General features: G+C 33.8%; 1 protein-coding gene across 2 annotated transcripts in view; it reads left to right on the forward strand.

The window, feature by feature from the left end:
- The window catches only part of LOC147073879 (facilitated trehalose transporter Tret1-like), an 80,688-nt gene extending 69,159 nt beyond the window's left edge, over positions 1-11,529 (forward strand). For both annotated transcript variants that reach the window (XM_085944955.1, XM_085944957.1), the window contains 5 exons: positions 2,060-2,255; positions 3,262-3,397; positions 3,968-4,176; positions 6,022-6,285; positions 9,761-11,529. In XM_085944955.1, the coding sequence (XP_085801081.1) occupies positions 2,060-2,255; positions 3,262-3,397; positions 3,968-4,176; positions 6,022-6,285; positions 9,761-10,534 (1,579 nt within the window). In that variant the 3' untranslated portion in view covers positions 10,535-11,529. The remainder of the gene's footprint in view (positions 1-2,059; positions 2,256-3,261; positions 3,398-3,967; positions 4,177-6,021; positions 6,286-9,760) is intronic.
- Positions 11,530-25,445: the final 13,916 nt, after the last annotated feature.

Raw genomic sequence — 25,445 nt, forward strand, 5'->3', positions numbered from 1 at the left:
ACACAGATATTTATCTAATTTTATGTATATTTTATAAAAAATAAGTGTGTTAGTGATACACCCCTGTTACAGGCGGGCTTCTCCCGGTGTAAAATAATCATTTAGTAATCATAAGTCGAAACGTAACCCTGACCTCTAGAAACGGCTTCATAAAACATCTAATCTGATTCCTTGCTCAACTACGTAAATTTTTTTTATTCATAAGTAAAGGCCTTCGTCCGGTGTGTGAAAATCACATACTGGGCGGAGGTGTAATTAAGATAAATTTAATTTGATTTAAAAAGTATAAATGATGATGGATGAGAGAGATAATTTTAAGACTAAATATAAGTATTCATATATAATAAATTTTGCCGCGCTTGCTGGCAACTTTAAAATCTCCATGCGCCTGCGCCGGGGTGGTCCTCGTGATTCGTCAAATCAAAATCATCACGCGATAAAATTTGGCCAATCACGAGGGTCCTTTTTGCTGGACGGCGTGGGTACGGGGAATTTGAAAAAGAAAAAGAAAGTCAGTAAGCGTCTTTTGTAAACCGTGTACGGACCTGCGTAACTAATTGTAAAAACAAAATATGTAATGGACTATAAAGTAACGTTGTCCAACCAAATATTAAAATATATAACGCTAAGACCGCACGAGAAAGACTTAGTGTTTTATTGAATTTTACCAACATATATAAATCCTTTATTTTTTGTGAATCCGGGGTTCGATGGATACCTGAGCTAGCCGCTGGAATCCCGGACATCTCATTAGATTTTTTTTTAAACGGCATTTCTACCTCAGATGGTCAAATTAATTTTTCCACGAGTCGGAATGATAATTTTTCCGATTTCAAGAACCAGAACGGTGCTCCGTTGTGTTCCGGTACATTTCGAATCCTGATGTACACATACTATAAAATATTTATAGCCTCTGCATAAATAAATCTAGATCCGACGAACTAGTTATGGGAGATAATAAAAATGTTAATAGTAAATATAACGGCCTTAAATATCACCAAACTAATTATTAGGTAGTTAGGTACTACTATTTTTGTAACTAATTAAATAAAAATATAAAAGGTATACTCGATCCGATTTAGAATGGCAGTTAGCTGGAATAAACATGCTGTCCCGCTCTGATAATTCCCTCACACAATAAAAAATTATTACAGTACTACAAAATATGTGGCATCTAACAGGCAATTATTTAAAGCTTACCTTTTTAATAAAAAAGATATTTAATTGCATATTATTATTGACGTACACTTTATTAAATAAAAATAATTTAATCTGCCAACGACATCTGTCGTATATGTTAGAAAGTAGGAATGTATTATAAATAAATACAGATTACACCACGGCAGTTAAAGGTTTAAAACAATATGCCATCTGTCTTTAACAAATTTGTCTAATTATTTGCCGGGAAAAGTGATGTTTTTTTCTGTATGGACTTTATGTCACGTGACCTCAGGATGTCTGGAGCATTGCATACAAAATGATAGGCTCTAATGTGTAAGCCTAAATCTTTGCGTATAATATAATAATATATTATTAAAATAGTTAATAATTAGATAATTTAATAAAATAATTTCTACGGCATTCAATCACAATACTTATACTAAATAAATATAGATTGTTTTTAAAAACAAAAAATAATTTTATCTAATGATTTTTGATGTGTATAAATGTGTAGGAAAACAAATAATTTAAATTCATTGCTTAATTCTATGTCGTCAGTGAGCTATTGAAATTTCATTGAATCAGTATGTACTTATTCATTAGTTGTAATATCGTATTATCTTCTTATTTCTTGTAAGAATACCTGACAAGTGTGTTCTTTTTCTCTGATCTCTAGAGTCTACCTCATTCCAAAAGTCACCCTTTGTCACTGGTATCTAATATCAACGGTGGATATTAAAAGTATTGTAACGTATTTCAACTGTTGGTGGTTTTTTAATTTTAACAGTAACCATAAAAATATTGAATCTATTCTCCACAGCCTCTTGGCTCGGTATTATTTTATTTGGTAGGTACTGCAACACTGTCATTGAAACCTTTGTTTTATAATTTATTGCAGTGATGCTGCAGCTGAGGCGATGCTGCCTACACCAGAAAAGGTACCACGAATCGTACCAATGTCGGATGGAGGGGAGACGTCCAAAAGGAATCGAAAAGAATCTCTTAGAGAGTTTTTGAAGGAGTTGGGCTCCATGGGATCTCTTCCTGAACCGCTCAAAACTAAATACTCGTCTTCTAAAGGAGTTCTACACCAGGTATCTAATCATTAATCAAATCACAAAGTGACTGTGTAAGAATTTTTAGGTGGTCAGGTTAAATATACGTTATACGATTACCAGAGTTTTACTGATTGTGCGCCCACGATGGTTGAGCGGTAACGTGACGATTAATAAAGTCTGCCTCAGATATGAATCCCGGGTCTGTGAAATTACAAAAATATTGTTTTTTCAAGGTACGTTCGGACCGAGAGCATGGACTTAATAGGTTGAGTAAATGGCAACGTATATTTCTCGTAAAAACAAAAATCTGATAATACAACCGCCACCCTGTGGAGGCTCTTATACTCCGCTTATGATTGAACATAGTAACTTATCTTTTTTTTAATAATTTACAGATTATAACATAATAATGTCATAGGTCGCAGGTTCGAATCCTGGGTCTGACAAATACACATAATATTGTATTTCAATGTTTGTTTGGAGTCACGAGTGTGGACCTAATAGGTTGAGCAAATGGCTAAAATCCATTTTTCATAAAAAAAATGACAATAAAAACCTTCCACTCTGATATGATCCCATATATTATGATCTTCTTAGGATCGGGCATGGTGAAAAACCCTACTTATCTTTACACCTATATAACGTACTTTTTTCACATGCATACATTTATTAACATTAAATAATGTATACCTATTTATATACAAATAATCCACAATAATTGATATTTTTTTTATTAATATTAAGATAATTATAGGCTTATTTATTATTTTTGTATAAATATTTACAGCCGAGTTTCAAACCAAATATGTACACCAGAAAAACAATACATGCTGTTTTTTATCCTGATTATCTAGCAAGTTGTTCGCTAGGCTAGGTTACCTTGTTTTTCAATACATTGCGGATATTTTTTTATGGCATCATCTTCTATACATTCTGCATCTAGATTCCATTAGTTTCTTTTTAATTATAAATATTTAGTTACATACCTACTGATTTGTTTGTACCCATTTAGTTATTATTTACTGGTGTATTTTCTTTTCAGTGTATCGTAACATTGTCTATCTTAATTGTGGCAGGCAGTGCTGGTGAACCTATCGGCTATTCAGCTATACTTCTGCCACAACTCTATGCAGAGAATTCCACAATGAATGTAGACATAGAAATGGGATCATGGATTGGTGAGTAACTGTTGTCACATTAATAGTTTTCTTGTGACACTGGCGATAAGAAAGGTACCTATTGTTAGTGCTATATGAAGTAGGTACCTATCAGACATGCACACAGAGAAGAAGAGAGCGTCAGTATTTATTTAAATACTATCTTCAATGGGAAAGTAAAAAATCTTGATCAAATGTTCACATTACTTTTTTTTTGTACATAGTATTGATATCTCCCTCCAAATGTGATATCAAATGAGATGCATTTTCTCATTTCCTGGCGGTATGATTTTTATCGCCTGTGTCCTGGACTTGGCAGTCAACAAATCAAGATCCTTTACTTGTCGATCCCGCCGCCGCAATAATTTTGCGCTGCGTGCGGTCCACAAAATGCAATATTGCCAGTAACTTTTATTTTTGACGTATTTGAATTTACAGCATTGGGGGTTTTATTATTATTTATTTTCGCAATCAACCCTTACTATGTGTCGGCTTGATAATGGTTCGGGCCTCTCTAGATCCACAGAGACATCCCTAAATGGGGACCATTAGGGGGTGTAACAGTATGTCTAATAAATATCTATTTTGAAGCTAGTATACATTCAGTGGCCACACCGCTCGGCTCTATGATGGCGGGCCCGCTGATGGAGAAGATTGGCCGCCTTCGGACGTTGCAAGTGTCCATTCTTCCACTCGTCATCGGCTGGATACTGATCGCTGTGACGCCTAATCTACCATTACTTTTTGTCGGGAGACTGGCTTGCGGGTACTCTGTGGGAATTGCGGGAGCAACATCTCAGGTGATTAATTAAATGTAAAATAGTGAAAAAATAAAACCAATTTTTAATCATGGTCTTTTTGGGTAAATGGTTGTTCACATCACGTCATGCCTTCATGGTTGGGGTAAATCATTTTGATAATACTATATTATAATATTGTGATGATTTTACCAAATTTTATTTAAAAAGTAAACTATTTTTTCTGAGAATAAAATCTGTACCTGCAGTACCTGTAAACATATCACTTTTACTCCAAAATCATTAAAAAACTGTTTAATATGTTGTATCGTATTCGGACAGTTAATTATCCCGGAATAGGAACTGCCTGGTGTGATGTTTTTTAACACAACCATTCATAACCGTGTTAACTATTTTAGAGCAAGATAGAATACGATACTTACATATTGAGAATTGAGACGCAAGATCCGACTGTTTTGCTGCAATCGCAATGACATGACATGACTAAGAAAATTGTAGGTTATGTTGATATGTCTGACGTGTCAATACAAAATTCTTGTGTTCGGCTCATTGCCAACTAGATGGCACTCATTCGGCTTTTTCCGCTTGTGTTCAGCATTACGAATATATCCGAATTTGACTGACATGTCTACCAACCTAATTGTTTGCCATATTATGAATAATTAGAGAAAGCCCTCGCTAGCCGTTTAGTGTAAAGCAGGGGTAGTCAACCTGGTCCCACTAGTGGGCGTTCCAGCTTTCATGGTGGGCGGTAAAAACATTTTCATTATGTTTTCATAAAATTGTAATTTCATCAGACTTCATGCTTTTATGTATGCAAAGTATAAATATTGTTTTATAAAGATTTATTTTGACAAACTTAGCGATAGTCTGACATAAAGTATTTGGTAAGTAATTATTATTATATGGTTTAACTTGCTGTAACTCTGCTTTATAAATTTTATAAAGTAAAGTTACTTCCCTACTATATAAATCGCCATTACTGTGGAACCGGTGGGCGGTTAGAAATTTTACTACTGACAGAGACACAAAAGCGGGCGGTAGGTAAGGTTGACTATCCCTGTGAGATCCCCGGGGTTTCAGCGGCTAGCTCAGGTGTCCATCGAACCCCGGATTCACAAAAAAAGAAAAATTCAAACGGTTGGAGTGTAAATAAAACACGGTCTTTCGTGCTCGTAACGTGGTCTTCTTCTATTATACATTTTCTTTAAACGTTTACATATTTTGTTTTAACAATAAGTTTCGCAGGTCCTACCCTATCGGAAAGGGGACGCTTACTCACTTTTCTTTTCTTTTTTCAAATCTCGCGTACCTACGCCGTCCAACAAAAAGGACTCTCGTGATTGGCCAAATTTTATCGCCTGATTTTGATTTGACGAATCACGAGGACCACCTCGGCGCAGGCCCGCAGGGATTTTTACGTTGCCGGCAAGCGCGGCAAAATTTATTATTTTTGAATCCTTATATTTAGTCTTAAAATTATCGCTTTCATCCATCATCATTTATACTTTTTAAATTAAATTAAATTTATCTTAATTACACCTCCGCCCAATATGTCATTTTCACACACCGGACGAAGGCCCTTACTTATAAATAAAAAATACTTACGTGGTTGAGCAAGGAATCAGATTAGATGTTTTATGAAGCCGTTTCTAGAGGTCAGGGTTACGTTTCAACTTGAGCTACTAAATGATTATTTTACACCGGGAGAAGCCCGCCTGTAACAGGGGTGTATCACCTGGTGTAAAGAATACCATCCGTGCTAATTTGTATGGATGGAAATAACAGAAACGTGCTAAAGTGATAACCGTTAAGAATATCCTCTGCTGATGATGGAAATAGTCTATCAAAAAGAAAATTCTTGAATGGATATTTTATTTTAACCAGGTATATCTTGGTGAGATGTCAGATCCGAAGATGAGAGGAATATTATCAGGCACTCCCTTCGTGAGTTATTCACTGGGAATATTGCTGGTGTATTCACTTGGGCCGTTGCACTGGCGATGGGTAGCGACATCATCTCTTGTCTTACCCGTGCTTGGCTTTCTCATGCTATGTTGGATGCCAGAGACTCCGCACTGGCTGGCGAGGAACTCAAGGCTGACGAGGGCGCAGGCTGCTGTTATGTGGCTAAGAGGTGATTACGCCTTGGTGAGGATACACATTTTATACTTAATTAACTAATATCAATTTGAAGTAGCTTTTGTAAAGTAGATAACAATGAATGATTCACGTTATATTTAGGAATTTTATTTATACAAATGACACAGCCAGAGTTCTTGAAACTATTTGGTGCTTCTACGATCTGGTAGTATCTATTTGAGGCACTGATGATTAAATTAGTACAATTAGTAATATAATACAATTAAAAAGTTAGTTTGGAGTAGTTTTCACGTTACTGTATTATATTGTTACGTTATTTATGTGTGAAACACGATATAACCACTTTGTGTACAAAGTTATACAAATTTAATACCTAACATTAGATTACAGTCCATGGACCTTTGTGTGTAAAATCATTTTATATAACGTTTTTCTATTTGTAAATAAAAAAGGTAGCTTACCATTTATGCACCTAATAGGAGCATTTGGACATCCACAGAGTGGAGATTATATTAACAGAATTTTCGTTTACGAGAATTAGTTGTTAGCCATTCTGCCAATCTATCCAATTGGACATCAGTTCTTTAAAAAAAGTTGAATTATCATTAACACTTCTAAGCGGAGGATATCGTCTCCGTTGGGTGAAGATTCCTTTCTTAATATCACCAATATGATTATTTCTTTTCATGAAACGGATAAAGCTAAACTACTTGCCTAGACCAGGACTGGGAAAACTTTTCACACTGTATTCTACTATTTACCGCAGTTCAAGAAACTTAAAAATGTACATTATTTTATAAAAAAGCTGAAAAATTATGTAATAACGAGCTAAAAAATGAATTTGGTGGTCTACGAGACCACAGGTTCCCCAACCCTGATCTAGACTCTAGAAAATCATAACGTGTGGGGTGAGGCAACACAATTCATGTAATAAAGTGATTTCAATCAGTGTATTTCTGCTCAAATTGACAGAATGAACTTCTAATTAAATAATAATAATATTGCATGCCACTATTCATTGTAAACTTATTTCATTGAATAAAGTTGTAGACTCATCAGTATGTTACATCAATGAGACTCATAGATAATTTTGTATTATCCTCCAACACCATTGAATTTGAATGCCCTTTTTTTATTCAATATTGAATATTATAATAATCTGTATAAGATAGTATTTACATTCTATTACAGACCTATAAACTTATTTGTAGAATTGTTATGTGCCATTCAAATTACGTAACTATAGTGAGTCAACATTTCAGTAGCTTCAGCTGGGCTGGAAACAATGAGTTCATTATTTTACATGTTCAATCGTGTTTCATTTTTGGTTTCTGGCATCATCAATATTATTCCTGCCTATTGGCTATCCGGTAATATAAAAAACACTCTTCGGTTGGACTTCTAACAAGAAACACATATTGTAGTCATATTCAAACTTTATACTAGTATCATAGACTATAGATACATCTAGACGCCACCGTTGCATTGCTAAATGAAGCTACGTGCCGTGCGTTTGGTTTGTGGGCGAGCGAACGCATTCGCCTACAAATGTTCGAGACCATAGACCATTTCGCTAGTGCTCGCACTAGACGCTCAGAATTAAAATATAATTTTCTATTTTTTTACGTTATATAGTATTTTTAAGCGGTCAAAATGCAACCATTAGGTAAAGATATCCATAATTTAAGTTATTTTAAAGAAACACTAGGTCACTGATATTAAAATAAATAATAATATACAAATAAATTGTCACGAACATGTATCAACTTACCTATGAAACGTAATACCATCTTCTTGCTTATCAGTACGGCTACCATATTTTAATACAACACGCAGAACCACCTTTCCTACTTAATTAACTAAAAATATATACCACTGACTTTATGTTTAACACAAAAAATAGCAAATTTAGCAACACGAACTCGCAGATTATCGATGCTACGTGAAGCGATTCACCAGGATTTGCCAGCGATACTTTTGGAAACTGACTCAAAAGTATTATGTAGACCTTTTATCTTACTCTAGCGCGTGTCGCAGAGAATGGAAAATAAAGGACAACATTAATTTTAATTAATAATATCTTTTAAAAACTCCAACCCATAACAGAATGGCCAAAAATGGAACTACCATAGGACGCCATTTTGAAAATGTCATTTGAATATCAGATTTTGTCCAGTTACGAGTCTTATTGGGTAGTTTTCGACAGTGGCTCCCCCATACCATTCTTCAGATAAGTTTGTAGGTCCGTACTGTAATGTTTTCTGAAAAGTTAGGTACATTTAGTTGACTTATTTTTGATTCTAGAATTTTGTTTAATTACTGTCCAAATTTTCAATAAATAATTTTATTCTAATGGACTTAATTAGAATTTAAATTCAAATTCCATCAAGTACCTTCGGTTGATAGTATTAATATTGTTGATAAACAATTTTATCTTTAAAATTTGATAGTGCAATAGCTGTAATATTGTAAATTATATAAAATCAGTTGAAATTGTCCCATTGAAGCAGACAAAATCGGTCTTTATTAGTATTAAACTAAGTGGAATAAGTACTACTTAAGACGATACATCAGTGAAACGGCAAATAATTTTCAACTATAGGCGCAATGAAATTTTGGACTTGCTGGCATTCGGAGAGCGAACGTCGAGCTGGGAACACGTCAATTTGTTTCGTGATGGCGACGGGGGTATTAATTCTTAAATCGTGTAAAGATGACTGAAAACGTTGCCCATTTACTTGAAAAAGAAAATATGTCAATGAATATATTATTATCGTTACTAATAGAACAATAAACAGAACATTAAATGGACGCATGTTGGATTTATATGACAAATTATATTTCGTTCGGCATGCGTCATTTGCACCCGCGACCCGCAATCCGCGCATCGCCTAGCCACGATCTTTGTGGACTATGCCTCAACTGAGGTATAGCCTTAATATTATTGTGTTTAATAAAACAATGTCCTTTCATCAGAAGTGAACAGTCAACACTATCTAATTTTAAAACATTTCAAAAAAATGTTTAATAGAGAGAATTCTAGAAACATGCAACTCGAACATACATATTTCACTGTCTGGGTGAGTGCTTGTATTCATTGAGCCGTCGATCTATTTATGATTTTAACCAATTATTACTATTATTCTGGGCTAACTTAGGTACTTCAAATTCCGCCGTAATCCGTTTGGTAAGTAATGATACTATGGATTTAATTTTAGCTGACGTCAGGTGTTAAATAATTTTTATTATTGACATTTTTGGACTTGCGAATAAGTAAATTATTATTTATTTTGTAATACCATTTATATACCTTGATTAATTACAAAGTTGATTGATTTTCATTTGGCGGAACATGAAGAATCTACGTGAGAGAATGTAGTTATTAGTGATAATTGGTATTAATCATAAAAGGGTGATAGCTCAATGGATAAGAGTACTCATCTGCACAGTAAAAGATCGGAGTTCGAATCCAACTCAGTTAAATTTTTTATTTAAAAGTTATGTTTTTTTTTTATATTTTCAGGCAAAAAAGGAGCTGCATCAGATATTAAGTGCAAGTGTAAAGGAGAGAGAACAACAGGAGATCAGAAAAGACTCATTTTTTGCAACAATTAGACGGCCAAACGCAATGAAACCGCTCCTTATTATTAATGTCTTTAATATGCTGCAAATATTTTCTGGAACCTACGTCGTAATATTCTATGCCGTTGACATAATTCAAGTGGTGGTTGGCGACACATTGAACGGTTTAATAGCTGCCATAATGACAGCTGTCATCAGACTGGTGGCAAGTGTGATAGGCTGTTTCCTGCTTTATAACATGAATCGAAGAACTTTGTGTATCATATCTGGAGTAGGTTCTACGGTTGCATCTATATGCTTAGGCATATTTTTAATCTTCAGACAAGGGGAAAACACTAGGATTGATTTCTGGATTAAGGCCATCAGTTTGTTGGTATATATCTCATCAAATACAGTCGGTTTTATGATGTTGCCTGGTATTATGGTGGGAGAGTTACTGCCCGCCAAGATAAGAGGGATGTGTGGTGGCTATATATTCATGTTTTTTAATTTTTCAATATTCGTGATAACTAAACTGTTCCCGGCTATCATCAGCAGTATGGGTTACCAAGGAATGTTTTTCATATTTGGAATTTCATCCTTTCTCGGGACACTCTTTTTGTATTTGGTTTTACCAGAAACGAAGAACAGAAGCTTGTTTCAAATCGAGCAATATTTCCATCAGCCAAACTTTTTATGGAGAAATCGGAACAGGTCAGAGGCAACTCCCACGTAACGCAAAACAGAATGTTACTAGAGTATTTTGCTGTATTTTATGAAATATTACTTAAGATTAATAAAATTGTCCTTAGGTGTGATATTCGACATGCATTCGACTCAATGAATATAGTTAGTATTATCGAATGTTTAAGTTAATCTAATTTTTTGAAGTTTGTCAACATGCTTTTAATTAGCAATTTTCAATAATGTCTAAAAGTGAATATTTAGTACACACCTAAGGAATGTTAAGTACATTATTATGACAAAAATCTTGCCTTGAGGTAATTTCACACACGGAAGCTTGCAACATAGATAGATTGCACAACATGTGTTCTGTCCTTGTCCGTTTCCTTATTGTTGGAAAGAAATATTCTACAATATTAAATTATTTACCTATCAACTGAAGAAAGTTCGTAGATGAGTGTAAAGGTTGCATGACTGAAATGTTTTATCTTTTATGGTTCGGTAGGCAGGGTTTAATTGAATTTTAAAAACTTACCAACAATATCTGTAATTCGTATTTTTAGTGCAATGAAAACAAATAAGTTTGACTGTTTAATGTGCTCTATTTATGTCGGATGTCCACAGCCTACTTCCACCCTTATATACATGGGCACCGGCAGTATGGTTGCAATGCAAGCAAATGGAGGAATAAGAATATGAATTTTCTTACATGCACCACCTTACACCAAATCCTGGCGGCGTCCATGCTTATATATATTATATAATATCTGAGGTGTTTTTAAATTATGTACCTATGTTCAATATATTCATTTAGTAATGAATGACACAACGTTATGTGGGAACATAATAAAAGTCAATGGTATTATTTTTAGTCTAAGGAAAGACAAACATGTGCCTATAAAAATATTTACAAACTGTCAAACATAATATGAATGTTTCAATTGGCTTTGTTATTAAAAGATAAGTAAATAGGTACAGGGTTGGATTTACCATAGGACTAAAGAGGTTATAGCCTGACACCTGAATTAGTAGGTGCCCCGGAGTTAGAAAAAAAAATTGAAAAATATCCATAAACAAAATATTTAGGCAGAGGAAACAGCCGCTTTCCCGCCAAGCTTAACAAAAGTAGGTGGGTAGGTACCTACTTACTTTCAAGTTATTGAAATCAATCTGTCATAATATTTACATAGGTACACGTAAACTGTCATTTTGAATATTTTAAAACAAACCGGTTAAATAGATGATCCTGCAGTCCACATCATATTTGATAGTACATACTGATTGTAATAAACAAAGTGTTGTTTTGTGGTTCTTGGTTGCTGTTTCTGTGATTTATGTGTTCGCTATTTCATTTGACGCCATTTTGGAATGAATCGAGTATTTTACTTTCAGTGACACGTGTAAACAAAAAGTGAATGCCTGAATCCAATTCCCTGAGGAGGATCATCCTCAGTGACTCGTGTAAATGAGCCTTTAGTACAATTTTATAGTTAATTCAAGTCGATGTTGAACAGCTAAAAATTGTACAAATGTGGGAACTTCTAGATGAGCCCAATTCTAAGTATATTTACAAAGGATTGTATTGCTTTAAGATATTTTCTATACCTGCGAATAATTGCAAAGGTGGAAGGTCATTTTTCCACATGAAATTATTGGCAAAAGTCGATTAAGTTCACCTGCTTTAATGTCAATAAATTCTGAAATGTTGGAAATAAGTTGTGTTGTGAATAAAAAAGCAATACATAATACTATGAAAAAACCTTTTTTAAAATTACCTTTTAACAGTTTACATTACGTTTCTTGGGCCCCAATCCGTATATGCCTAGGGCAACTTCATGTCTAAATCCAGCTCTAAGTAGGTAACTACCTACATCTATATATATATTGAAAATAGCAGCCGTGGTACACAGTCACGTGCATTGATTTGTGAGAAAATTGATTTAGTTAAAATACACTACGTTGGAATGGTCACATAATTTTCATAGTGCCGCATTTTGTAAATATTCATTTGACTTATATCTAGCTGTTATGTCATATTTAATGTGTATACCTACCAGTATGGTGACATTTCACTTATGTGGACTATGCACGGCCCTCGTAGTCCCGTCCATAAGGCGCTGGCCTTTCATATGAGGGCTCCGGGTTTGATTCCCAGTGAGGTTACAATATTTTTGTGATTGTTTCACTTCTATTACTAATTACACTACTGTCATTGGGCCTCATGGCTTGTTGTAGTATTAAAATATGTTTTCAAGTCTTTTGAGTCATGTCTATGCGAAATCACATACAAAATGTAGATACGGTTTACATAAATTCTACACATTGAACGCATTAGCAAAATCAGGACTTTACGCCTTAGACCAGTGGAAATGTGATATTTTAGATAATAATATGTACCTACATGTATACTTATTGTGAAATAGCATATTTAGTAATTAATATGATTGTTACAAGGGTGAATTTCTTTAAGCCAACAAAGAATTTCTGTTTATCAATAAGTTAGCGTTAGAAATATAGATATCACATAATTTTTATTTTAGATTGTGCCTGGTAAATAATTTTAATATTTTGTTTTGTACATCAATGTTTGTATCGTATCATGTTTTGACCATATCTGTATACATATTATGTAATACTATTATAAGTACATGCTATTTTATTACTTACTCATACTTGTATTTTAGTGTTATTTCATGAAAAAGATATTGATATTAATTATTTTACTGCATATTGTCTCAACATCCCAACACCATCTGTGTAAATTATCTAATATTACCTTTTTCAATGCCTAGAATACTGTTTTACCATCATACTTTATTAATGCAATTTGATTTATTTGAAGAAAAACACATTTCTAGTTTGACATTGGAAGATTTCGTATGTTTGTCTTATGCTGGGTCACACAATGGTCCAAGTCAGAAAATGTTTGCGGTCACGTGGTGCTTACCATTGTAAAGGGGCAACATTCACATTGGCCAGTAATAATTGTTTGCTATCTATCGACACAATGTTAGTATTTCAACACACATTAATGGGCTTGGGCCATTGTGAAGGGTGCGTTACATTTTATGCAAAATGTTTTTTGACAATGCCCTACATTTATTTTCTTACAAGATGGTTAAAAAAATCTTATTATATTGTAATAGTTCAATAAATTAAAACAATAATTATTATTATGATTCTTTTGCATGATGTTACAGTTTTGCAACATTTAGATTTAGATAGACACAAAAATATTTTCAATGCAATAAAGGAATATTATAAGATATATACATTATCAATTTTGTACAATGTAATTATTTTATAAGAGATAAAAAAAAAGAAAACTTCATATTGTATTTTATTACATTCCCAAAAGACAGTAAATTTCTAAAAAATCATTTATAAAATAAGATGCAGGCAGCAATTATTACTTTTATAAAACCTTAGATTACCATCCCGATTTCAAGAAAAATCCATCTTTGGAAGGTATGTACGCATAGAACATATCTCTGGAATAAGGAAATTAACACATTTTCAATTATGTCGTGAACTGATATTGTCTTAGTTCGTCGAAAATTATGATAATTCGGACAACTTGACTCAGTAGTAAGTTCTTTGTAGATAAGTAATTAAATCAAGAAGATATGTTACAGATGCTGATCTGGCAAAACACCAATATTTTGTTTTTCAATATGTGTTTGGAGTCAGATTATGGACCTACTAGGTTGAGCAAGTGGCTAACATCTATTTCACGTAAACACAAAAATCAGTTCATACAACCTACACTCTGTGAAGGTCTTCCATATGATCTTCTTAGGGTCGGAGATGGTTAAAAAAAATGTACATTTTGTCAGTAGTTTGGCGAGTTTTTAAGATTTCATACACATGTGGATTTTGAATAGCCTCATTCGTTTGTTCGAGAATTTTTTATATCGAAAATAATATAGAAAGAAAACGAAATACTTCACCTAAATTTTTCATTTGGAAATTTCTCTATGTACATAGAGGACCACCATAGACGAGTGGCATTTATGAATTTTCTCTCCAGCTTCTTATAAAATTTTTTATGAATTGATGCCACCTGTGAAAAGATAATTCAGTTTAATGACTATTTTAACGAAACCTAACAAAATTGTGATTGTATTTTGGCAAATAAATTATGACTGTCTTGGAGGCCATCTATACACTGAAACCGTATGTGGTTTAGAACCGTGTGCCATACTAAACTTATGATTGCAGTTCATGGAAATATATTTAAATTGGGGTAAAAGATTATATGACGATCAGGGGGGGGGGATTAAAAATAGCCAAAATCGAGTGACGTCATATGCGGATGGCCCGTATATAATCTTGCAAATGTCGATTTATTATAGGATATGTATTTTAGGGCGATGTATTTTAGGATAGATAAGATAAATAAAACTAATAGTATATACATCTTTACTATAAAGTTGACAGATCATTTAGTCTTAGCTCTCAAAGATATCTCAAAATTTTCAACCTTTACACGGGCACGTCAGTCTTTATGATCTACATATGCGTACTATATAACATATTGTTTAGACGAGAACGGTTTATTTTTCAGATGAATATAGACAGCGTATAATTTACAATAACTAAATAAATTCTTCTTATTGTGCCATCCCCTAGCGAAGGTCGGCCACCATCAAAGGCGATCTTAGCTTTGTTGTCTGCTACCCGGAACAGTTCAGTGCAGCTGCACTCGTACCAATCACGGAGGTTCTTAAGCCACGAAATTCGGCGCCGTCCTCTGCTACGCTTAATAAATTAGAGAATTAAGATGAAGCAGCCAGGCTGATTATATTTCTTTTCCCAGCGCACGCTTTGATAGCACGGCTTCATATAGCTGAGGAGCGCTTTCTCAGAATTATGTGACCTGGTAAAATGTTTGTTACAAAGCTTATGCCTAATTTTGGACATTCATAATATTATATTAATAAAATGTTTATGTTAATATTAATTGTTTGCGACGCAGCCAACACCTTTGGCATAATTTCAAAAGGGGGATCAATTTACTGGATAATAATGAACATATTTTTTTATGTAGCTCTTATTTTGTAGTTCTAATTGCTATTTCTTTGTTATGGTTATCGCTAATGAATTTTCTGACAAGGGTAAATCGATAAATGAGGAATAAATCTAAATTATATTAATTAAATAAGTGATTAATAATAATATATTCTATTGATTACCATATCGTTAATGGAATTTCGGTGATCCCATGTCATTGCATCCAATTCCTTTACCGAAAAGGGCAATTCGGGAATTGCCATTTTTATCTTGTTCATATGAAGAAAGTCCCAATTAATCTTCTGCTGTCGCGTTATGGCCTCTAATAACAAAATGTAATGCTATATTATTATGAGTAGGTATGTTAGCTTAATTGCCGTGGCTTAATTAAAATAATTGCCGTGATATCCAGTGGTCATACAGGTTCAAATCCTGTCGGGGGTTGTATTTTTCAAATGAGATTTTTTCTAGTAGGTATAATAAAATAAATATCTGAGGTGTTTTCAAATTATGTATGTTCAATATATAGAATGTTACATTGTCAAATCTTATAAATTATTCGTTGAATAAAAGAAATGGTTTATTAATCTGCGTTTGTTTACTCTCAAATTTGTTTTGCACTGATCAAATCGTGGATTAATTCTTTATAAAGCTTCGAGGAAAACTCCATTGGGAAGTAAAGTGATACTGAATAGATTATTACAATGTCATTACACCAAGAATTATTGTCAGTTAATACCATTAACAAGTAATTAATGAACGTAATATTAAAAATAAAGTCAACATACTGCACTCTTCTTGCGTATAATCTCCTTTTACTCGTTTCCTAGCCCATTCTTTCAGTATTGGAACTTTATAAACATCAGGAAGCTGCGCTAATAAATATCCCTTTGCAGCTTGTTCCGTTAGTAAAATCTACGGTAGAGACGAAGAATAAATTATTATTATGAAACATAGTCTAGAAATATGAATGAATTTGGAAGTTGCAAGATTAACTGGCTGGCAGTAATATTACGAGTTTAATGAAAACTTAAGAAGGGGTTTATTGATATTGAGGGGGGTATATTAGGGGTTTGTTTAAGCTTAAATTAATTGAATATGAGGTGTCTAATAATAAAAACCGATAAGACAAAAAATATGACGACCATAATATTATCCTATGTATATTTTAACAGGGGCAAATCCAAGTAAGTGGGTCTATAATTCCACAAAATCACACGAAAAAAATGTTTAAGAATCTAACCATTTACAGAAACCGATTATTTAAGTGTTATAAATAATTAATGTTAAAATGTCCAATTTTATTTTTCATGGATTTAATGCAAGAAGGGATCAGCTAATAGAAATACGCATATTGTTCTAGTTTGAAAATAAAATACGATAGAAAAAAAAACATTAAAACCAACGTTTGATGAACATAAATGTAATTTTGTGATTCTTTGTCACATGCACATTGTTTATCGTTAAGAATGACGCACTATTAAAATATCAGCAGGTATGCTGTATGCAGACTTGGTGCGAAAGATGGAGTCTCAGTGTTTTTGACATGCGTCTCGGCGGCAATTCAGGGGCTCAGGGACTACTGAATATTATCATTCCGTGTTCAAGGCACACGGGCATTTCAGTATTTTTCTTTTGTTTTTTCATAGAATTATGTCTTGTGTTGTGTTGGGCAAAGATGTACCTACCAGTCGAGCATTCGGCGATCATCTCGTTTCAAAGTTACAAATTTGATAGTCTACGGGGGATTTAGGGGTTTATAAAATGAATTGGTATCAATAAATATGGAACATGTTATACCCTTAGCAGGACATAAGGACGAGTTATAGCAGTATTGGAATGGGGTGATGAATCTTGATGACCCTGGAAAAAAAAGCTCATAAGTTGAATTTATCACTACCAAACATAAAATCAATAATCGTCAATTTTTCTATATCTACTATCTATATCATAATAATATTTAACTATTGATATAGCTATTATCGTCCACAATGGCCGAGCGGCTTAAGCGTCAGCCTATAATGCCATGGGTCCCAGGTTCGAATCCCGGGTCTGGCAAGTACATATATTGTTTTTCAGTTTGTGTTTGAGTCAGAGTATGAACCTAATACGTTGAGCAAGTGGCTAATATCCATCGTAAAAACAAAAATCTGTTAATACAAACCTCCACTCTATGGAGGCCCATTATGATCTTATTAGGATCGGACATGGTAAAAAAAAAGAATTCTTTGAATTAAGGTATTTACGAATATTTGTTGGATAAGCTAGTAAGATATCGTTAAAATTTTATTGATAGTTGAGGTATTATGAACATTGCTGCTAAATAGATTCCACTGTGCATCACCAAAAATGAACTCAAAAAGTACTAAATATGATTTCTCCTTCTTCAATGTAATATACTTATATTTGCATCAACAATTAACAGTTAATAGGTACCATAACATGACTAGGTAGTTATAATTAATCATGTATATTTATTTGTTAAATTATCATTTAAACTACATCGTTGTTACCAATAATTTAATAGACTTCCATCTCGATTTTTGATATTTTGAAAGAAACTCATCAAAAATAATGCATTTGCAACAAATGTCAAGTGCGAGTGAGGAATTAAAAACGAAACAGTCTATTTATTCATAGTAGGTATATAAGTTTGTTGTTGAGTACACTAGAATCTAATACTTAAATAAATTATTACTGATTGTTATATGTGTAATACAACAATACAACAATTGGCCGCCATCTTGGTATTTTATTTGGTTCCAATTATTATTTTGACGCCCACGGTGGCCGAGCGGCATAAGCGTTGGACTATAAAGCCGTGGGTCCCAGGTTCGAATCCTGGGTCTGGCAAGTACACATGTTGTTTTTCAATTTGTGTGTGTCAGGGTATGGACCTAATAGGTTGAGCAAGTGGCTGACATCCATTTCTCGTAAAAAACAAAATCTGTCAATACAAACCTCCACCCTGTGGAGGCCCATATGATCCTATCAGGATCGGACATGGTCGAAAAAAAAAAAAAAATATTATTACAACATAAATCAAGTTTAACTTACACGCCTAAATTGAAAATTAATTAAATCGGATGATAGTTATAGCAAATTGAAATTAAGGCTGCCATCTTGTTTTGGCCATTTGTCATCAAGTTTTAATTAAAAAATTGGATCTGCTCGGAAAACGCGTGCGTTTTCCTTGTTTCAATTATTGGCTTACTGTAAATTTATTATTTAATTAAGATGTGAGGAATATTTACCTGCCATGTTGAAGCATTATGATTATCTCTAAAAGAATTTCCAATGGTTTTGAGTCGAGTGTTAGATGACGAATTATCATTTGCAATCATAGATAAACTCATGTCAGAGCGAAAGTGTGGAATCTTGTAAGAGTCTCCTGGGAATATTTCACGCTCAATTGAATCAACTTGGGGTGAATCAACTTGGGGGGAATCAACTTGGGGGGTATCAACTTGGGGGGTATCAACTTGGGGAGAATCAACAACAATCAGGGGTTGTGCTATGGATTCATTCCTCATTTGCTTAAAATACTCTATGATTGCAGGATACCTGAAAGTGGATAGATCATTTTATTAATTAAATTCTGTTCAAAGGACCCGTGGATAGAATTTACCTACCTATTTCGTAATATTTTATGACTAGATGGCCAGACTACCACGATGGACGCCAATGATGGCCGCGAGCGGGTAATGTGTCAGCCAGTGATGCAGTAGGTCCCAGGTTTGAACCCCGGGTAAGGCGAAAAAAATCACATGTTGTTTTTAGTTGAGTGTTTGGCCCCAGAGTATGGACCTGATAGGTTACGTAAAATTTTTACGTTTTTTATATTAGAGCAAATTTGTGATTTATATTTATCTCACTTATCTGGTCCCCCCTGAGCCCTGCTCCCCTGGCTAGAGCCCTGTTAGTCCCCCATGGTGCGGGCCATGATGTAGGTGCAGTGGTTTTATTATGCTTGCCCGTAATATGACGTCAAACGTTTTTGGGTATTTTGGATCCCCTCTCCATATTGTCACATTTCATCACAAAATATTCTATTCTATCTAAATTGGCTATAAATTAAATTTGTTGAAAATAATCGACATCTGGACGGTTGGAATAAGAATATTTCAGAAAAAATTCAGTTTACACTTATTTCCTACTTATCCTACTATCATCCCTTTTGTCACATTATTAAATAGTCACAGACTCATTCTCTCTTATTAGCATGTGACGTCATATATGGACGACCCCTTATTGCCTAAAATAATACCAACCACCTAACACACTCGCAGTCATCATCGTCATCACCGAAGAGTTGGAAGATTTTTTCAGTCGAATCTTCAAAATTTTTATCACTTGCAGCAGCGCTTGGCACCTTTTCAGGCGTCAATTGAGATTTCGGTTGAGCCTCGTTAGGTTTCGAAATTACTTTGTTTTCATCTAAAACTCGAAAATAAAAATAAATATTTTTCAAGTCAAGCGAATAATATACAATATTTAAGAATGGAGCATTCTTTATTAAATATACATAATTTTTAGAAATATATCAGAGCTATATCTAAAAAAAATTTGCAGTAAATTGGACTTGAGCACACGCTTGGATAGATTGAGGCTTTACCAGTGCAGTGGTAGCTATTTTCTTGAAAATATCATTCTATGTTGACATGATAGTGGTCTTATTTCTGTGGACATTTCTATGTCGTTGTCTACACCCTGCTACCATACGAGTCAATGAATGAATTTGCGCAGACCAATGAAATATGTATATAAGATCCTGATAGATGGGTCGAGTTTGAATCCAACGGCTCGGCCTAACCCACACGTCACAATGTGTTGTTCAGTGAAAGACTAACAACAAAAGTCTGCCAAGATACATCTACAGTGTGAAGGTTCATATTATGCAGCGTGGATTGGCCCAGCGGAATAATGGGTGAAGTATATATTACCGGTATATGTAGGTACCTACATGGACATACACTTCAAATATAATCACAGAAATTGTAGAAGACTTTGTGTTGAAAAAACATTTTTTGGAATGTTCCACATATTATGTAAGTATAATTTAATTTTGGTCTAATTGACTATTAGATTTTCCAGGCCATCCTTGTTCATATTATCGTTATTATACTCAAGTTTGGAGTGGAAATAAAGAAGTATAGTAGCAATATTAAAACTAGTCACCTTTGCTTGAATATATTATTTTATTGTCGGAGCGTGCATATGAACTTTCAATGTTGCTCGGAGCACGACTAGTTCTCTCAATCAAAGCTCTTAATTTATCATCTGATTCGATTATTTCTCTAAACTCCTAGAATAAAATCAATATTTTTAGGATTATAAAATAAAAGTAAATTAGCATTTTCACTCTTAGTGCCCATACGCACTTGCGGCAGGCCGCAGCGGCCTGCCGCATACAAAAAACGATATGCGGCAGGCCGCTGCGGCTAGCCGCGATGAGGCCTGCCGCAAGTGCGTATGAGCTCTTATCATAATAATTGAGATGCTGCGGAATGAACTTAAGGCGAAGTCTTCACTGAGCCTTTTTTAAAGAGGCACCTAGTGGAAAAATACGAAGCTTGCAATTTGTGACATTTTTTTGATAATTTACAATTTAAAATTTAAAAATCTTTTACAAGAAAAAGGATTTCAAGTTATACACATTTATATTTTTTATAAAATTCGATGTTTTTTAAAATAGATATAAAAAATATTAAAACTATGAATTAGTCAAAAATCTCTTAGGTGATGCTTAGAAAACTTAATAAAATAAATTTTAATAATAAATATGACCATAATATATATATATATAATAGGGTGCGGTCCGATTCAACAAATTCACATTTTATTATATTTTTTACAATAAGTTTATCTTTAAAGATCTTTATGTTTAAAGAAAAATATTTTTTATTTTTAATGTTTTCAGATACATATTTATTCATTAAAACAGTTGAAATTGTAAATTATCAAAAAAATGTCTCAAATTGCAAGCTTCGTATTTTTCCGCTAGGTGCCTCTTTAACACATTGATCGCCAACTAGTTTTACATAAAATAGTTAAAAAATGATTATTTGTTTCTAAGGTATTATTTGATAGGTTATGAAAGAATATAATGTTTTTTTTCCATTTTGATGATTTTTTACGTAAATATTGGTTTTTATGATGTGCCGGCCACATGTGTCCGTCGCGGCGCCAACAAGTTAATTTATTCTATTGCGCCGGGCCGGCCATATCGCCGGTCACCTGTCAATATGTGTTGACGAGAGCATGGTGCCATTTCGCGGTCGAATTATATTTAGATTTAGATAGTATAATAAACAGAAAAGGCACAAATACGGAATAAAAGTTTTCAAATTGGGTAGACATAAACTGGAAATATATGTACCTATACATACCTTATAATCATTTTTGTAATTCTATTTTTTTATTATTTACATATTTTTTATAACATTATTTTAATAACACATTTATTTTATATTAACATTATTTTTATAACACATTTTTAAATCTATTTAATTTTTATTTTTATATCAATAAAAACACATTTACAATTTAAAAGGAAAACTTTTTTTTTCATTATGTACATTCTTTACATTAGTGAGCCTATATTTTGTGACTGGGAAGATATATTTTCAGGCCAAGTGGCAGTAATATACAGAAGGGCCATGCCGGTCACCGCGTATTGAAAAATGCACTGCGCGCGTGCCCGCCGGCGCTGTAAAACAACTCTAAGGCAGGTCTTCTTTGCCGGTCACCGGTGACCCCCATGGCCCCCTTAACGTAATCCAATGCCGGTCACCGGTGACCCCCATGGCGATCAACATGTTAAAAAAGGCTCAGTGAAGACTTCGCCTTAATACAGATACACAATGACTAATTAGTTTTGTGACTTTTTTTTTTCTTGGGGTTCAAAGAATTCGAGATAAACAATTGTTACAGAATCAAAATGATTCAATGATGCGTATACCTACTACCTACTATGCAATCATCGCATAAGTACATCAATTAACTCTATTATTCTATTACTAAATCATTGTCATTTGAATGTATGCACTCAATTCGGTTGCGATCTTCGCATATGTAAAATCACCATGTCAGGGGAAAAAACTGGATTACTTCCTTTACCGGTAGCTTTTATGTTCTTTTTCAGCACCGGCGAGCACGTGTACTGTGTATTTTCCTATATGGAGTGACTGGCATGGCTCTTTTGTATGTGACTGCAACTTAGGCTGAGAATATCTCTTTAAAGTAACTAAAGATAGGCTGGCAAAATAAAAGTTTTTGTATGCACTGTGTCATAATACGCGAACTTGCTGATAAGATGAGACTGTATGACTGATATGTGTGACTAAATTGACCAATCCAAAGTCATAACAAATATCGTCAAGTTTACGAAAATGAAATCACGCGAAGTCACCTGCGCTTGCTAGAGCGAAATTGGTGACCGGCCCGGCCCAATAATGAGTGTGATAAATCATCCTACAGATGCCTGTGGCTGGCACATAAAAAAAAAGTCGGTGTGTGTACTTAGAAGTTATACTTCTTTGGCGTAACAAAACAAAAACAAAACACACTCAAGAAAAAGGACCGCTTATTGGAATGCCGTTGGTTTATTTCTATACACTTTAACTTATATTACTAAATTATATAATTATTTATCGTTTTTATTTTTAAAGTAACAACTGCCACTATGACGTTTAATAGTTTGTTTACGTAAGGAATTGCAAATGGCCGACAATAATAAATTCGCTGCTTAGGCAACGGAATAATTATAAACTATAATATTATACTGTATAATCTTCACGATTGCAGTATCATACTGTGGCATAAAGGTAGTGCGTTCGGCTGATAACCGAACAATTGGTGGTTTGAATCCAATCGAGTGCGTTTATTTTTGTGTGAAAAAATAAATAATGTGTTACATGTCACACGCCAAAAATACACTCTGATCAGATTTTCCAAACGCGCCTAAAGAAGTATAACTTCAAAAATTTATCTCATAAAAATAAATATTATATCCATAGTGTACGTCTTAGTGGACAGCGATCGGCGGGGCGTGATCGGCGTGCGCAACTCAAATGCATAACAAAAAAAAACATTGTCTACGAACATTTCATATACAGTTGTACGTTTGACTTGCGCACACCGCTCACGCCCCGTCAGACGCTGTCCATTCAGGCCATACACTAACATATTCAATCAAATAATGCTTAAAAACAAATAATTATTTTATAACTAATGTCATTTTGGTCTGAAAACTTCGATGTATTCAATAAGAAATCATTGATTAAATTTTGAATTGCAATTGTTAGAAAAATATTATGATGGTGGTAAATCTATAAAATTGCACTAATTACGTTTAAATCTGGAAGTGGTAGTGGTTTTTTGATTCTTCGAGGCTTGCTGTAAGACACCGATGCAATTTTTGGCACGCATGGCAACGGCGTCAAATATGGAGACGAGGACAATGGGATTCTCTTGCGTCTTTTCCTGGTCTTAATATGAGGTGCTTTCGCTTTTTTCACCGGAGGCACATACAGCGTTCTTCTCTCGAATTCCTCGATGGTAGTGTCCAAGCCGAGATAAAATATTGACGACAATAACAATCTGGACTCCAGTGAATAAGCTATGAACCAATAATTTATATATTGTATCTTATGATTGTATACATACTATGTACAATAGGCAGGTATCAAAACATGAAGTCGACCACTGATCAAGTTTTATTTACCCTATGATAAATCGTGGAAAAATATCACAAACATTGAGGTATACTGACACCATCAATAGGCTGAAATTGTATGAAACATTATGAACTGAAAATCCCTGATCAAATGAATACGTGTATTAATTAAGGCGCTAAGCACCAAAAAAATAAAAACTGACATTTTCATAGAAAAATGTTCTACATACCAACGCCAATAACTTCAACTATAGTCTAAGTGCCTCAAGCAAGTCAAAAAAATACAGCAAAATAATTAAACCTGTCGACGTTGTAAGTCCGTTGGCGTGTTTTATTTATAATGATGTAAGTAGCATTGCAATGGTCAACGGCATTCAATATAAAATAGCTGACGATGGTGTATTGACACTTGCGAGTTCTAAATACCTAAAATTATAGAAGCTGCCGTGATTGCTTCACACTGTAAAACTACATTTTTCTAAAGGTCTGCTTCATGAAATTTTACTGCAATGACTCGGTATTTTGCAACTACAGGCAATACTACTTTTTGGTACTTAGAGCCTTATTTAATACACGTATTCAAATAATAAGAATGATTTAAATGTCTGACAAAACTGGAAACTGGCAGTAACGCGTTTAGGGTGTTGGAGGCCCCCAAGATATAAAACAAAATAAAACCATTAATTCCAATTTTTTTATTTGTATAAAATTTAGTTTTATTTGCATTGCTTTTTCATAAATTCGCTAATTTTTTACAAATTAAAAATATTAAAATACCAACAAGAATATTGCCAAACTATATAACTAACTAATAGAGTCCATATTCTTTATGCTGGCATTCACGTCAAGCGCTTGCAGATGGAAAGCATTGTGTCATCGCATTCGACTGTTACAAGTTTTCAATGGGAGGGAACAAGAGGGAATGCAGTGTGAAGATACTGAAGCTGGTGGGAAACCGCACGCCAGCATAAAGAATACGGACTCTACATACCTAATCTTTTTATATAAAATATTCTCTTCCATCCTTCACATTAATTGTATGCTCAGAATAAATAAATATTTTTTCACTATTTAAGTAGGTATTCAATGTCAAAAAATTGTTACACAAAATCTAATAACTATTAAGTTTATATATTTTTATTTGACTAAGTAAGGTAGTTACCTACATGGATACAAAAACATGTCTTTGCTGCACATCAAATTTTAAGAAAAAATTGTCTTAAATTTAATATGGGCATAATATCAGTTTTTGGTTTAAAGTAAAAAAAAATGC

This window comes from Rhyacophila brunnea, unplaced genomic scaffold (assembly GCF_057557595.1).
Source record: "Rhyacophila brunnea isolate RB1 unplaced genomic scaffold, BYU_Rbru_1.0 scaffold_17, whole genome shotgun sequence".
In the NCBI taxonomy this organism is placed as follows: Eukaryota; Metazoa; Arthropoda; class Insecta; order Trichoptera; family Rhyacophilidae; genus Rhyacophila; species Rhyacophila brunnea.